The sequence below is a fragment of the Felis catus genome, chromosome B1, assembly GCF_018350175.1.
Source record: "Felis catus isolate Fca126 chromosome B1, F.catus_Fca126_mat1.0, whole genome shotgun sequence".
Classification (NCBI taxonomy): Eukaryota; Metazoa; Chordata; class Mammalia; order Carnivora; family Felidae; genus Felis; species Felis catus.
This window is the reverse complement of record NC_058371.1, coordinates 48,672,902-48,689,478: the sequence shown is the minus strand read 5'-3', so window position 1 is coordinate 48,689,478 and position 16,577 is coordinate 48,672,902. Positions and strand designations below refer to the sequence as shown.

General features: G+C 49.6%; 1 protein-coding gene across 7 annotated transcripts in view; it reads right to left on the bottom strand.

Annotated features, from left to right (window-relative positions):
* Positions 1–48: 48 nt before the first annotated feature.
* PTK2B (protein tyrosine kinase 2 beta) overlaps positions 49–16,577 on the bottom strand; it is a 126,170-nt gene continuing 109,641 nt past the window's right edge. For 5 of the 7 annotated variants that reach the window (XM_045055596.1, XM_011281537.3, XM_045055597.1 and 2 more), the window contains 10 exons: positions 14,569–14,677; positions 13,275–13,340; positions 11,888–12,013; positions 6,710–6,856; positions 6,357–6,392; positions 5,962–5,986; positions 4,224–4,270; positions 3,409–3,546; positions 3,073–3,153; positions 49–1,155 (listed from right to left, as the gene is read on the bottom strand). In XM_045055596.1, the coding sequence (XP_044911531.1) occupies positions 940–1,155; positions 3,073–3,153; positions 3,409–3,546; positions 4,224–4,270; positions 5,962–5,986; positions 6,357–6,392; positions 6,710–6,856; positions 11,888–12,013; positions 13,275–13,340; positions 14,569–14,677 (991 nt within the window). In that variant the 3' untranslated portion in view covers positions 49–939. The remainder of the gene's footprint in view (positions 1,156–3,072; positions 3,154–3,408; positions 3,547–4,223; positions 4,271–5,961; positions 5,987–6,356; positions 6,393–6,709; positions 6,857–11,887; positions 12,014–13,274; positions 13,341–14,568; positions 14,678–16,577) is intronic. The other 2 variants (XM_011281538.3, XM_011281539.3) reach the window with 1 other exon arrangement.

The following is a 16,577-nucleotide window of genomic DNA, read 5'->3' as shown; positions in this document are numbered from 1 at the left end:
CCTCCCCACAAAGAGCAGGACAAGCAAACAAAACAATCAAACCACAAAGCAAATGGTACAATTTTAATTCATCCACAAGTCAACTAGAAAGAAGGTAAAAGAGTATTCTGCACCAACACAAGGGAGGGGTGGGGCAGCTGGGAAGGCGGTGGGGGAGGGGAAGAAAAGGAGAAGTAAGAAAAGAGGGAGAGAAGGAAGGGGCAGAGTCAGGGAAGGGAGAGAAAGGGCACAGGGAAGAGAGGCACAATCTTGTGGTCCAAGTCCTGTTTTGGCCTCATCTCTCCCCCTCTCCTTGACGCTTGGCGTGTCGTCAACACAGCGTCTTGTGCCCGGACTCCCAATAGCTTGTTCCTGGACTGTGTCCCAGGTCCCCCCTCAGGGGGGCACACGGCTGTCAGTCCAGACCACACTCACATTAAATAAATTCCAATATACACTGTACAAGGAAGCCAGGCCCGTCCCTCATCTCGCCAGCCGCCCACCCCCAAAGGAAAGCCCCTCCCCAGTCCCTCTGCATCAAGGGACCTCCGTGAGCGGAAGAAGAAGGAATAGCTTGGTTCCACTGGTCCTGCCGTGTCCATGCATAAAGCCATCGTGGCCACTAGGGGCACCAGTGTGACCCCTCTCCCCCCCAAAGTGGGGCCGGCGGGTGTGAGGAGGGAGTGGCCAGTGGCAGCAGGGCTCCCTCTGAGCCCTCTTTGTCACCCCCTGGCATCTGTAGCCCTGAGTCCCCTCTTTCCAGCTGCAGCCTGAGCAGCACAGTCTGGGGGTTGGGGTGGGGAGAGGGGGTCGTGCAAAGTGGCAAGGGGAGGACTCCCCTCAGCCTTCCCCCTGAGAAGACCCATGTGACCGAAGGCAAGGCAGGGGCCGGGGGTGGGGGCGGGGGAGGTACACTACAGGCAGGGGCAGAAGACGCAGGCAGGTGGTGCCGACCCTCCATCACTCTGCAGGCGGGTGGGCCAGATTGGCCAGAACCTTGGCCTGGTCTACGGCATCGAGCAGGTTCTTGGCGTCCACGGCCAGGGTGTGGGAGGCTGTGAGCATCTGCCGCTTGCACTCCTCACTCAGGGAGGTCACGGCGTTTTGCTGGGCCAGGCGCATCTTATTGATGAGCTCCGCCAGGTCCTTGTTGAGCAGCTTCTGGGTCCCCTCAATCTGTAAGAAAAGCGCACAGAGAGGCTGGGAGCCTGAGGGGCCACAAAGGTTAAGCCATGCACGCATCCCCTTTGGTGTTGGCTGAAGTAGTTGGAAGTTCACTGGGGGGCAGGTCTGACCCAGGCGTGGGCTGAGTCCAAGGTTGGCATGGATGGACATTACAGATGCCCCAGCCCCCAGCCCACCCGGTGCTGGGTCTGTATGATGCAGCCCTGCAGACCACCCCCTTCACTGCAGCGGCCCCCATGCTGGCCCAAGGTTAGAGTGAATGGTCAGGGGACAAGGGCACTTGGTCATTTGTTAGCTGTCTACCGTCAAACCAAGAGACTGGGGATCGTGATTTGAACTGTAGGGTTTTGTTTTCACCGCCATATCCCCAGAGCCTAGCACACTGCTGAGCACTACTCCACACTCAAGAGATATTTACCAAGTGAAATGAATGACCTGAGCCATCAGAGGGAAGGTAAGGAGCTCTCACATCAGAAGGGACAGCTCCAGCGGGGCTCCTCTATGGGCTGCTGCCGCCACCCAGAGGGAGGCCGGGAAATGACCAAACTCTCCTGTGTCGTCTTGTCTTGAACAGTCACAGGTAGTGGAGGCTGTGTTGCTGACCAATGCGAGATGGGGAATCAAACTACAGCCTGGCAGGGGGCCCGGGGTTCTCCTGAGCTCCGTGGCTGGTTTCCAGACAGACAACCAACACATGTTGAGAGGCGGTATTGTTCGGCGTTCAACTACGTTCAGAGTTTCCTATGGCTGTGGTCCTAACCCAAGACAAACGGGGTGGCTTAAAACAGCACAGACTCGTTTCTTACACTTCTGGAGGTCAGAAGGCTGAAATGTGCCCTACGGGGCCAAAGTCAAGGGGACAGCTGGGCTATGCCCCTTCTACGGGCTCTAGGGGAGAATCTGTTCCCTGCCTTTTCCAGCTTCTAAAGGCTGTTTCCTGCCTTGGCTTATGGATCTTTCCAGCAATGGCAATATTCCAATCTCTGCTTCTGTCATCCCATCTCCTTCTCTGACTCTTATAGGATGTCTGCATCTGCCAACCCTGTTACAAGGACTTACACTGCACCCACTTGGGTAATGCAGCATAATCTCCCCATGTCAAGACCCTTAAATTAAAAAAAAAAAAGTTTTTATTTATTTATTTTTGAGAGAAAGAGAGCGGGGGAGGGGCAGAGAGAGAGAGAAGGAGACACAGAATCCCAAGCAGGCTCTGTGCTGTCAGCACAGAGCCCGATGCAAGGGCTCGAACACATGAACTGTGAGGTCATGACCTGAGCTGAAATCAAGAGTCGGACGCTTAACCAACTGAGCCGCCCAGGCGCCCCTCAGGATCCTTAACTTACACCTACAGAATCCCTCTTGCCAGGTAAGGTAACATAGTCACAGTTCTGACGATTAGGCTGGGGACACCTTTAGGGGAACATTATTCTGGCCACCCCAGGCACAATCTCAGAATAGAACACCAAGCTTTTCATTTTGGTTTTCAGTAATTGTTTCTCACTTACAAAAAAAAAAAAAAAAAAGGAAATTATTTAAATGATCAACTGAAGAAACCTTAACTATTTTGCTATTTTGATGATACATTCACTTCAGCCTTAGTGTGGTGGGTGATTAGATAAAGGATCACCGGAGGGGAAAAGGGAAAGGGAAGGTCTGTCCACCTGTGCACGCCCTCATGCAAAATTACCGCAACTCTGTAAGACTTAAACTAGGAGACTCCCCCTGGGAGCCTGGTCATGTCCCTGGGTGCAAACACAGCCCCCTAGGGGTCCTGCTCAGATTTGCTGTGTGGAGCCACATGTCCTGTGCGGAAGGCCCTGCAGATGGAAACGAGGCTGCCCACATGGTCCTTCTGAGTCTCCTGCGTGAAGCACAGCAGAGGACACAGTCTGGGATGAGGACACCCACCTCGGTCCGGGAGGATGACGGCAAGGAGGGCAGGAGATCATCCACGCTCCCAATAAGCTTCCGCAGGGTCAAGCCCACGTTCTGCGAGAGAGACGGAGGAGGGGGACTATCACTTCTTGCTTTTTGAGAAAGCTGTATTTCCCTGGGGAAGAGTCCTCCCGGGCTGGTATGCGCCCTCCGTGTCTACGGGGCACTAAATTCCCTCTGACCGCCCTGCGCTAAAGGGAGTCTTTCTGAGAAAGTCGCCTACTGGGCAGATGAGGGAGCTCGACGCCACCGCCCTTCCACCCAGGGCCAGAATGAGCAGCCTCCACCTGCCCCGTCCACGGCTCTCACCTTCACCACCACCACATAGCCCTCGGGAGGCAGCTGACAGAGCTCGTTCTTGAGATCCAGCACAGCCCGCACGAGCTCCATGACATTGAGGTACACCAGGTCGTCGGTCCGGTCCAGGTTGGCTGTGGGCTGGATGGACTGGGGGCGGGGGGGAAGTAAGCGGCCAGAGGGGAGGGTCATGAGTCTGGAGGACACTGCTCTTCTTTCTTGCGCAGACGCTATTGATGCCCACATGGCCACCAGCCCAGTTTGAAAAGATTCTTCTCTGACATAACAGTGCCCTGTCCTGGGGATGCATCCCCTCCCTTCTGCTTTTAGGGGTTCTCAGATTAGAGTCTGCTAGGGAGTCTTAAAGCAAAAAAATACTTCTGGCTGGCCTCACACCGGACCAACGAAACCATCACCCGGGTTTGGGGGCCAGGTGGTTCTCAGAGCTCCTTGGATGATTCTAATGGGCAGCCAAGGCTCACACCCACTGTTCTAGAATGAGGAACACCAGCTACGGTAGGAACCGTGTGGGTGCGGGAAGCCAAGGGGGCAGCTTGAGAGAGGAAGGGGGTCCACATGTCCTGCTCCTAGGGCTGGGCCAGTGAGCCTTCCTGCACATCAGGGAGCGAGCACGGGAGGCAAGGAGACTGGGTTTCCCCTTGCTTTTTCATGAGTTAGCTGTGTGGCCTTAGACAAGACACTTCTTCGTTCTGGGCCTCAGCTATGTGAGGATACAGGACTGGGTTATTTGTGAAGTCTTCATAGCCTTGCGTCTCGTGGAACCCTGATTCAAATTCATCACCAGCTTCGGCAAAGCTAACACGTACCTGAGCACCCAGCCGCGGTGGCTTCTGTGGGGGGCCCGTGAACTCCGCTGCAAGGAGGAGGGAGAGTGAGTGGGGGGGGCGGGGAGGGTCTCGGCACCCTGGCCCTTCCCTTCATTCCTGCTGCCAACCAAGCCAACCTCCTCTCTTCTGCTACCTGGAGCCCCAGGGAAACTAAGCCCGAAGGTGTTTCCAGGAAGGTGCCTGGGTAAATGGGCTCTGGTCCCCCTGGTCGTCCCATAGTCAAACACCACTGTCCATTTTACAGAAAGCAAAAGCCAAAGTTGCAGCGGAGGTGGAGTCCTCGCACAGACGTCCCAGCGCCTGCTGGACACACACTGGCCCCTGAGGAACAGCACACACGCTGGCCTTGATGGTCCCGGGGAAGAAACTTCACTCTGTGAAGTAACAGGTGGCTGTGGAGCCCCTGACCTGGTGCCAGAGCAGCTCCTGGGGTAGACTTGTGAGGATTCCCTAATGGTCTGCTTTGAGTGTTTGGGGTTCAAGGAAGTGAAACGGCAGAAAACCCACACTATTCGAAGTTACTTGACCTTCCTATGCCTCGGTTTCCTGTCCTTTGTAAAATGGGCGTAATGACCTTTTTTTTTTTTAAAATGTTTATTTATTTATGTTTCTTGAGAGTGAGAGAGAGCGTGAGCAGGGGAGGGGCAGAGAGAGAGGGAGAGAATCCCAAGCAGGCCCTGTGCTGCCTGAGCAGAGCCGGATGTGGGGCTGGATCTCACAACAGGTGAGATCACGATCTGAGATGAAATGGAGAGTCGGACGCTTGGGGTGCCTGGGTGGCTCAGCTGGTTAAGTGTCTGACTCTTGGTTTCAACTCTGGTCGGGGTCTCACAGTTTATGAGTTTGATCCCTGTGTCGGGCTCTGTGCTGACAGTGCAGAGTCTGCTTGGGATTCTCTCTCCCTGTCTCTGTCCCTCCCCTGCTTTCTCTCTCTCTGTCTCTCATTCAAGATAAATAAAGAAATATTAAAAAGTCAGCCACTTAACCGACTGAGCCAGCCTGGCGCCCTGCGTAACGATGAATCACGCCTATCTGATAGAGTTGCTGTGGGGTCAGAGCTAACATTTGCAAGCAACTTGGGCCTGCGCTTGGCTAGTGGTGAGTTTCCTGTGACTGTTGTCATTGTCACTGGTTGCTCATCACCATCACCATGATCATCAGCCTCACCCTCCCTAGGATGACAAAGATGAGCCTAGCTCGCTGCTGACTCTTCCTGACCCCCCCTTCAGCAGCAGCTTCTGGAAAGGCCCTGTGGGCTTAGCTGCCCCTGTCCCCTCTCTTCCATCCCTGGGGCCCTCTCTCTCTTTCATCCTAGGGGCCTAGGGAAGAGAGGCATCCGCTGGGAGAGGCGGGCGGAGCAACTTTACTATCCCTGCAGGCAGCCTCCAACACAGTGAGGGGGAGATAGGAAGAACCACTAACATCTCCAAATAAATGCAGAAGGAGATACACTGAAATGAGGGCTGAGGACCCCGGCAACAGAGGGAGACAAGAAGAGGCCTGGGCAGGGAGACAGTGGGGGCGGTAGATGGAGCTGAGACTAAATACCAAATCCCAGACGGGCCCTCTCTGCACACTCTGAACTGAAACAGGCAGAGTTTCTTAAAATGGCAAGCAGATTCTGCTGCTGTCTGCAGTGGGCAGCGAGCGCGGATGGGGGCTCCACGCGAGATGTCAAGCAGAAGTTCCTGCCAAAAGGAAGGGCGCAGACACTTACTATAGCCGGCCTCCTTCTCTGGGGTCTGGAAGGGAGGAGAGAGAACGGGTCACCAATGAGGTTCGCGGGACACCTCACCCCCCACCTTGACCTGTTCCCCACGCCCTCAACTGTGTTCTTGGAGGTCATAGCTGCAGGGGGACACCGGCGAGCCCTTGTCCTAGGGGCCGGGAGGGCCCTATGGCAGAGGAAGGATGCACTGTGGGTGTCGATCAAGCGGGAGCTCAGGAATGGAGGTTCGTGGAGATCCAAGTAATGGGAGAAGTCAGGCTCCCGAGGTGAGAGGCAAAAAGGGAACGGATGGGCAGGCAGGGGGCCTGGGGCTGGGGGTCCCGCGGTCTCCCATGCCTTCCCAGGCCTTCGCTTTAAGGCAGAACCTTCTCCCGGTGACTTACCAGCGGGGACTTATCGTTCATGTACACCATGGGGTCCTGCAGAGGAGGAAACCAAAGCAAACGACTTAGGATTCTAGAACTGAAAACCCCAAGGATGCATGGAGGGCATTCACTCTCATCATCCGGGCAGGCAAGAGGACACAGATGGACACGGTGGTGTGGACATGGCTCCCATTCAAGTGCCTTTATCAAATTGTGCTCAGCAGCGCTGCGGGCGGGGGTGGGAGGGGGGTGGGGGGAGGGGGGAAGTTGGGGGGCCGAGGGGGCTGGAGGGCGGGGGGCGGGGCGAGGGGGCGGGGAGGGGGGGTGAGGGGGCGAGGGTCCCTCCCCGCCACGACTCAGTGGCTTCTCACCAAGGATTTCTCCTCCTGCCTCAGCCACTGGTAATCTTCCACCATCTGCTTCTGCTGTTTCTCCAGGATCTGCCTCATCTTGAGCCTCTCGGCCTCCCATAGCTGCTGGGCCTCTTCTCGGCTGCTGGGTCGGATGAAGTCCTCCTCCTGAGAGGTCAGCGGGGAGAGAGGAGAGGACCCGATGAGTCCCGTGCCCAGGCCCAGGAAGGGCAATCCTCAGAAGAGCCTGTGGGAGCCACGAGCCTTGGCCTCGCCAGCTGCTTTCTCATTGGAAAGTTCTTAAATCCGCAGCCGTATATGCACACAGTTATTGGATCCGTCAGCCCCGAGCACGTGCCCCTGCTGCAGTGTAACCTCGAGCCCGAGAGCACAGCACTGAACATGCGTTGTATCTAAACAACGGCTCGATCTGCTAATACAATTTTATTTGCAAATGACCACCCTAATGTTATTTTCTCAGTTGGCACTTGTCGTGGCTGCTGTCACTTAATAAATTAAAAAATGCAAAGCCAGTCTTCTGGAAAGCCTTGGGTGCTTATCGTCACCCGAACACCGTGGCAGTGGGTCTGGAAGCCCTGAGGAGCTGTGGTGTGGCTGCAAAGCTGTCCATACAGGGTACAGGCTGAGGGAAGGGGCAACGGCCTGCACCCGTGTGACCGCGTCTTTTTAGGAAAACATACTCTTTACTATTTTTTAAACATTTATGTCTTTACTTACTCATTTACTTATTTATTTATTTTAAGAGAGAAGGAGAGACAGAGTGGGGGAGGGGCAGAGAGAGAGAGAATCCCAAGCAGGCTCCATGCTATCAGTGCAGAGCCCTACTCGGAGCTTGATCTCATGAACCGTGAGATCATGACCCGAGGCCAAAATCAAGAGTTGGACTCTCAACTGACTGAGCCACCCAGGCACCCCCAAAATGTACTCTTTTTTTAAGCTAGTAGCTTGGGTTATTTAGCCAAAGGCTAAAAGAAATGTATGAACTAAAAAAAAGTAGAGAACAAAACTTAAAGAAATATGGACCTATAGATATGCCATAAATGCTTCCTTTCCTTGGCTTCATTAATCTAATCTCCGTCTTAACTTGTTTAAAGGGCTTCGGAGCAATAGTTTTACCTGCTATTTCTTAAACAGAAGGTATTACAAGGGCACCTGGGGGGCTCAGCTGGTTAAGCTACTGACTCTGGGTTTTGGTTTGGGTCATGATCTCAAGGGTTTTGAGTTCTCTCTCTCTCTCTCTCACTTGAGATTCTGTCTCCCCCTCTCTCTGCCCCTCCTCTGCTCATGCTGTCTCAGTCTCTCTCAAAACAAATAAGTAAACTTAAAAAAAAAAACACCCATTTTAAACAGGGGGTGTTACATGTTTTCTTAGTACTTCTTTTCCCTTAATCTTCCCCAGGGTTCATTTACATCTTTTGCTTTTTTCTGCTGTACATGATTACCTTGGCCTCCTGGACTCATGAGTGCCATATGTCATTTTTTCGAATGCATAAAGCCCAGGGTGTGCTTTGTCACGGGCAGGACCTTTCTATGGCATTCAGACCAGCGGCCTCCTCAGATCCTTGCTTTTAAAGTGGCCATTTTACATACAAGTCACTTGCATAAATTGCTAAAAATTATTCTCTATCTACTTTAGCAAGCCGTAATCTCTGCCAAGCCTCTAAAAAAGATTTTCCCAACCAAACCCTCTAAAATGCACTTGAATATAACAACACAGTTTCAAATTAGTTATATTTCCTAGCGCTCACTGAGTTTCAATCACGGCTCTCAATTTCTAACAATACTTCTCCCCCACCCCCACCCCCACTCCACTGCAAGTTACATTTCTTGCTGGAATATTCTTTGTTTGTTAATCCATTCAACAACTACTTATTAAGCAACTACTATGTGGCAGGCATAGGGCTGGGTGCTGGGAGGGCAGTGATAGTAGAATATGCAATGTCCCTGTTCTCATAGGGAGAACTAAGGAATAGTTAGCCAGGACTTCCTCAACCTCAGTACCATTAACATTTGGGACCAGATAATTTTTTTTTCTTGTAGGGAGGCATAGAGAGGCAGACAGAGAGACAGAGGTGAGAGAGAGAGAGACACACACACAGAGAGAGAGACAGAGAGAGAGAGAGAGAGAGAGAGAGAGAGAGAGGTGGGGGGAGGAACAGGGGCAGAGGGAGAGAGAGAGAGAATCTTAAGAAGGCTTCACAATCAGCATGGAGCCTGATGTGAAGCTCGATCCCATGACCTTTGGGATCATGACCTGAGCCCAAATCAAGAGTCGGATGCTCAACTGACTGAGCCATCTAGGCGCCCCAAGATAATTCTTTATTGAGGAAGATTTCCTGTAAATTGTAGGTTGCTTACCAGCAATTCCACCCACTAGATACCTTTGGCATCTCCCCAGTTGTAACAAAAATGCCTCCAGACATCTCCAAATGTCCCCTCTGAGGTAAGATCACCTCAGCTGGAGGCTATTGAGTTAGACTTTATTTTAAGACAAGTTTCAGGACATAAGAGTATTTTATAATCATAGAATTGATAAAATAAGTAAGATTGATTTCAGAGGCTGATGCTCCAGAATGAGGGTATTTGAAGGTTATAAATACCCATGGTTAAATGTCAACACCTGCAAACACAATGGTATGGCTGCCCCATGCTATTGGCAAATAGTAACACAGGAGCTTAAGTGTAAAATATTGTGACTATCAAGCTAGGAATCTCAAGGTAAGACGAGGCTAGACTGAGAGAGAGTAGATGCTGGTAGAAGAAGTTAGTAGTCAAGAAAGCACTGTGTAGTTTTGTAAGCATTAAAAGAAAATTCCCAATACTCAAATGCCTAGGGTGCCCCAAGTCTGATCACCATCTCATCAGATATTTTAACATGTATTGGAAATTTTTTTCCTATGACTTAAAATTGCATAATAAAACTCAAGGTGAACATTAGATTTTTAACAATTAATCACTTTAGGGCTTACTTGCCTACACGGTACCTCAGATATTCCTATCAGGTAATGGATACTTACATTGCTGGTCACTTTAAAAAGGAATCGGGTTCTGGTGGTACCTTAAAGTGACTCTCGCAAAGCTGTGAGTCCTTCCATATTTTGGCTACCTGCCTCCCACCTTGCCAGTCTTATTTCCATATCCAAATGCATCCTCCTATGTTCTAGCCAAACAGCTCCCGCACTTGCCCTGTGGCTTCACATCACTCAGTCTTGGCTCCTACTGATTGATGACTCTTTCATCCCCCATATCCCAGTTTCTTCCTGTCCAAATCTTCCCCATGCTTCGAGGCCCAGCTGAAAAAAAGAAGCTGGAAGCTGTTCTTCTCTTTGACCTCCCACTGCACCTTTGCGTTACTTCTGTGCGCCACTCCCAGCTTTATGGCTTGCATCACAGGTAAGTGTGCATGCACCCGCCCTATTCCTTCTGGCCGCCTGGAAGCTCACTGAGGGCTGAAGTCTCTCGTTCTCCCTTCAGCACCTAGGACAGTGCCTGGCTAACCGGTCCTGCACAAAGTAGTAGTTTATTGAATTTTATTATTAATTTAAACCGAATTGTGGTTTAATCCTTCAAGAGAAGGATTGCTGCCATCCTGACCCTGGTGTGGAATTCTAGATTCCCAGATGAGTAAGGCAATAGAGTCAGTCAGGACAAAAAATAGTTTTTGTGGGAAAACCGTCTCTGATTTTTGTTAAATGCTTTCAAATGCTTGACGGGAAGCCTGTTACACCTTTCCAGCATTTTACCTGAAAGAGGTTTTCTCAGTCTTTTAGATGTATACCATAAAATGGATTTTGTATTTTTTACTTTGTTGTTGTTGTTTACTGAAAGAAATGTTCATTATATTCTTTTAGGCAGACATTCCTTATGGCAAATACTTCCAAATCCCTGACACAAAGGCCTTTTTTTTTTTTTCTGCTGCACGATCTGTCTTTATGGAACTGAACAAAGTTCTTATGGTGAAGCGGGGATTAGATAAAGGCAGTGCCACCCTGGAAATGTGCAAAGTAGTTTTTTCTAAAAGGACACACTTTAAAGCAAAATTCGCTGAAACTCAACTACAAATAGAATCAAGGACAGGAAGGTGGAGGAACTGAACATTCTAAATTATAGTGCATGCTTAAAACTTCAGTTTTATTATTGTTAAGTATATGTTAAGATATAAATTGGTTAAATTAACATAAAAGGGGAAAGTGAGCGAGGTCAGGGGAAATTTTAGTCCACAATAGATCTTGCTGCCTAGAATTCTAAGTTATCTTATGCATTTAAAATTTTTCCTAATTTGAGAATAATAGTACAGAACATGTCAACATACTTTCCTCTATTTTTCAAATCTATTGGAATAAACGTGTAGTTTTCCCAAAAAACTTTCAAAGTCAAGTATACTGAGCCTGAAGTATCACTCTTGCATACAGAGATAGAACTAAAATAATGCATTTGGTTTGTTTTGTCACATATCAAGACCCAGTTTAGTAAAGTATATCAAATATTCATGCCAGCTGACCATGGCTCCATTGAAGGAGAAGATGGGTGCTGAAAAGGGGCAGGTGGGCGTCACTTTTATATGCAGAGCTGCCTTTTTTTTTTTTTTTTTTTGCGAGACTTGACAATCAGAAGCCAGTCCACAAGACCTCACTGGCAGTTGTAACAAAAACATGATGACTGGGAAGGGTGGCTTAGCCCCACACCAACCCCCAGGCTCCTTCCCACACAACAGCAACTTTCACAAAAGCAGCAGAAGTAGAACCACAAGGAAGCCTTTCCATTGACTGAGGAGAGATTTAGCAACCTAAGCAATCACGCAGGAAGGGCAGAACTGGGTAGAGCCTCCTGGATCTCCGGCACCATCAGGTTTGGTTGCCATCTGCCCACAAACCTCCACACCACCCCAGGGCTCAGGAAAGGGGAGATTTGACACCGATTGCCACAGCACCAGAGTATGGACAGGGGCAGGTCCAGGCCAGCTGGGTGTCCTTGAGAACAGAGCCGGGTTTGGCCCCCAGCTTCCAGTGTGTTTGCAAAAGAGAGGGCATCACAGAGCCCCTTGGTGGGCTGGCTGGTGCATTAAAGCATGGAGGGCACCTCCTGACCCTGAGGATGTAGGGTTTCTGGTGGCCCAGACGCCTCCCTCTAGCAGCCTCCTCAGTTCGGGTTAGGACCCAGCATGCAGAGCCCTCTTACCCGCATGCTGTGGCGCTTGAAGACATTGTGCCGATGGAGAGGTGGGGTGTGCAGCGAGTTTACAGGAGATGGATACTCCATAGGGCTGGTGAGCGTAGGTGAGCTGGCACACAGACCCTCAGGGACCTATTCAGGAGAAGCAAAGAAGCACCAGGCACAGGGACAAGGCAAGAAGGTGGACGATTAGCTGCTACAAACATGAGCACAGAGAAACATTAATGGACACCATTGGAGAAACAGGACTTGCTCTTCAGGAGCTAATAAAGAATGTGGTGTAGGCATTTCGTTGGTCTTATGATAGGGCAACACACGTGGCTCTTGCCTAGTGTCTGCACCACTGCTGTGGCCTCTTTTTCATCTAGCATCCAACCACCATGATGCTCTGCATATCATGGGGTCCACCTATGTTACTGACCTACTGAGTCCATGTCTCTGCCTTTAGGACTCTTCAGAAAAGAGCTCTGTTTCATAGTCATGTTGCAAACTGAGAGATATGATTAGCCCACAGAAATGTGTGTGTGTGTGTGTGTGTGTGTGTGTGTGTGTGTGTGTGTGTTTAATCATTATTTTAAACATCACACAAAAAGGTATGATGCTTTTTAGGAATATTGCTTCTGTCTTCTGCATCAAGATTTTTTTTCTTTACAGGACAAAAATGTATCTGTTAGTTCTTGGTTAGCCTTGTTTTGGTACTGGAGCATTTCCTTGAGAAATATAGGACCATGGGACAGCACATTTCTGTAAGGAGTACCAGGTAAATAGATATTGTTTCTATTGGTTGAGATGCTCCATTGTTGAGCAGTGACTCTGAGCTGAGGGATGTAAGAGAAGAAAAGAGATGGGCTCCCTATGACTGAGATGCAGGACTGAGACACAAGACAGACATTCTCAGACAGGGACCAACAGCTTGGGAAGATCCCATGTTTGGTGATGATGGAGGTGTGAGGAAAGCTCAGATGGAGACTGGTTCTGCCCACCTGGGTTCTGCTCAGGGCCTCCGAGGGGAGCCCCAGGGAACAACTCCATTCCCTGGGGAATACCAACTGTCCCCAACTGCCTGAAATTCCTTCTCAGAAAGCTTTCTTCAGGGTAGGGGGCCGAAGAAGCCTTCAGCATAGAGAGGTAGCTGTAGGCAGGCACACAGAGGAACAAACACTATGGACAGAGGTAAGTCTTAGCTGAGGACAGCCTGGTAGAATTGCATTTTGATATCTGGCACTCTGAGTTCAAATTCTCTTGTGGGTACCAAAGAAGAGTCAGTGCAGGCCATCTCCTAATAACCCAAGCAGGTAACGGCTACTCCTCAAAGGCACAAGAATGGAATTTCAGGATGGCTTGAGATAAGAAATGGCCCCAAACTTTCCCGGCCCTCTGGTTACATGTTTACCTGGAACTGCAGCTTGGGAGCCAGAAGGTTGGTTTGTGGAGGGGGTCTATACTTGGGCCGGCTGGGCTGGAGAGAAATCACAAAGATGAGTCAGTCCATGGCTCTCTCCCTGAGTGACCATGCTCATCAAAGGGAATACTAGATTGGACACAGGTCAGGCTTATTCAGAATGAAGGAGACATGAGGGGCAAAATTATCATTAAAACCATTTGCATTCACTTATTGAGCACACACTATACGCTGAGTGATAAGAAGGTACAAAGAAACCAGTCTTCCTGTCCTCCTGGGGGCCATCACTAATTGAAGGGTTTACCAATCTCTGTTGTGTAGCTTCTTTAGATATGGGAATACCTGTCAAATCAGCTATCAAAAGCCACATACTTTCAGAGGTAACAAGTCAGCGAGGCCTCAGGCACTTGCAGGGGCTTCATGGAGGAAATGAAAACTGAGCTGGGCCCTGACTGAGGGAAGGGGCAGGGCATGCCAGGCAAGGGCGACAGTGAGAAAAGGTCCTGGGCCAGATAGGACTTTGTTATGGACTGAATGTTTGTGTCCCCCACCCCCAGATTCATATGTTGAAGCCCCAACTCTTAGTGTGATGGCATTTGGAGGTAGGACCTTTGCAACATAATTAGGGTTAGATGAGGTCATAAGAGTTGGGGCTCTTGCTCCCTCTGCTGTGTGAAGGCACAGTGAGAAGGTGGCCATCTGTAAGTCAAGAAGAGAGTGCTCACCACACAATGAATCTGCCATCACCTTGATCTTGGACTTCCTAGCCTCCATACTCAGTCTACTGTATTTTGTTATGGAAGCTTGAGCTGACTAATATAGGCATGGTCCCTCAAAACCCACCCACCTAATGGCATGGCAAGCAGGGCACTGGATTCTGAGCCTAGAGATACCATGTAGGGCATGTACATGGAAACTGAACATAAGGGACTAAGGGACACTCCCCATTCATGTGCTCTCAGGGACATCTAATTTGTCCCTGAAAAACACCAGAAAGAAAAGTGCTCCAGCCCTGCAAGGGCAGAGTTTACAGGGTGGTTCCCTGCCCTAGCTTCTCTCTGAGAGGTCTGCTGTCTTGGGTCTCAGATCAAACCAGCCAGGGACCCATGTGATGGGTGCTGAGTTCAGTGCTGATGGACAGTTGGGTTGAGGGCCAAGAGGACTATTGGAGTACATCCTGCTTATGCTGGAGGAAAAGGGAGGAGGGTACATAGGCCAAGACGGGCTAGATGGGGACCCAGTTCTGCTTGACTCACAGGATCCATGAGACCAGGGCTTTGTTTACCTTGGGTGGGGGTTCCTGGTAGGCTGTGGGCTCCAAGATTTTGGGAGGTCGGTAACGAGCATTCCTTTCCTGCTCTATAGCGATGTCCTTCTCCATCTGATAAATGTCACTGCCAAGGAGTCAGGTCAGATAAAGAAAGAGGGATAAAGTTAAAGATGCTCCTGGGACGTCTTCTCTGCATTCCTTCCTCAGAAGCCTGGAGAGGCCCAAAGAAGGACCACTGGATCCCATTTCTGTTTCCTCTGCAGAGTGGCCTGGGGAGACCCCTCTGAGAAGGCTGGAAGATGGATCCTGAGGCTGCTCCCCCAACAGTGAAGTTGGGAAAATCACGTGAATGGATCTATGGTGGGGAAAAAGTCCTTGGAGAGCCAGTCCAACAGGGTAGTGCAAGCATGTCTCCCACCCACCTCCCCCTGCATCTTGCCTTCCTGTGCTTACTATTGGCACCAACCCCCTATGTAGATTTCTTATATCCCAGCCAACTTCATAACCAAGGCCTGTGTTCTACATCTCCTATATCTCCTATTTTTCATTAAATCACCCATCAACACATTCCTGGTATATATTAATGAGAAATGGCTATGGATTCATTCCTGGGTTAGCTATGCGCATGCTTCTTGCCTTTCTTACTCAATCCGGTGGTTCCCAACTTGAGAGTCACAGACCCTAGGGGACTCTGGAGTGATTACAGGGAGTCCATGAATCCACATGTTCATATGTGTACCAAGTATTATGTGCTACTGAATATACACTATTTGGTTTTGTATTTTCAAGTGTACAAGCAGTATGTTATATATTATATTAAAAATTCATTATATAGCTTAATACATTTTGCCAATCAATAAATTCCGAAAATATAACTATTGTTACAGGAAGGAATTTTCAAAGTTTGACATTAAATGGGCTCTTCTTTCCGCCCCTCCCCCCCCCCCCCCCCCCAATTAGGAAACACTCATCAAATCCTTTCTTAACTCTAATGGAGGACTGCCAGGCTATAGCTTGAGCAGGGGCGTCGGGGGGGGGGGATATCCTGGGGTCCTTGGGGTCTTCAGATATCCTTCCAATTATACCAGAAAGCCTGCTTCTAACTCCATCCATGGAGGAGGCTGGCCTTGTTCCTCTAATAGGGCATGCCTCTCAGCCCATGGAGAAGCACCTGTCGTAGCTCCCCGTGGTTCTCAAGCCCCCAGGGTGAATTAAGACACCTCCCCCCCTCATCACCCCAGAGCTTTGGCCCTTTCAAATTACATCTTTCAAATACTTTTCCTGGAACACTTTGGCTTCTCTAATTTGACCAAAGAGATCAATCTAAAATTAATCAGGAGGGTCAACGAAGGGAAAGACAGGTACAGAGAGGTCTTTTAAGCTGAAGGCCTTGCAGACTGTGTTGGAATGCCCTACAGACAAATTCAATGTCATTCCCACTGCCTTAGCTTGGGCAGTTCCAGCATACCCCTTGGGGTAACGCCCCAAAAAGTAGTTGCCAGGAACTATTTTCTTTCTCTAAAAAATGCCAATGTGTTGACTGCAGTGTTTAAAGCCATGGTGTTTTGAATGTTAATGAAACACTAGATTCCCTAATGCAGGGGGCCAGGAAGCTATTGCCTACAGGCCAAATCCAGCCCCCTCACCTATTTTTGAACGGCCCCAAACTAAGAATGGTTTTTACATTTTTAAACGATTGAAAAAAATAAAAAGAAGAAATTTCATGACGTGAAAATTGTATAAAAATTCAAATTTCAGTTCCCCCAAATAGTCTTACTGAAATCCAGCTACACTCGTTTATTTATGTATTGTCTATGGCTGCTTTTGAGCTATAATGGCAGAGTTGAGTAGTTGTAACAGAGACCATATGGCTTGCAAAGCCCACAATATTTACTATCTGGCTGTTTACAGAAAAAGTTTGCTGACCCCTGCCCTAAAGAATGCCAAAAAAAAAAGTCAGACCACCCAGGGAGAAGTTGTCGGCAGGGAGGCCACCAAGAAAACAGGGAGACCCTCTAAAATGT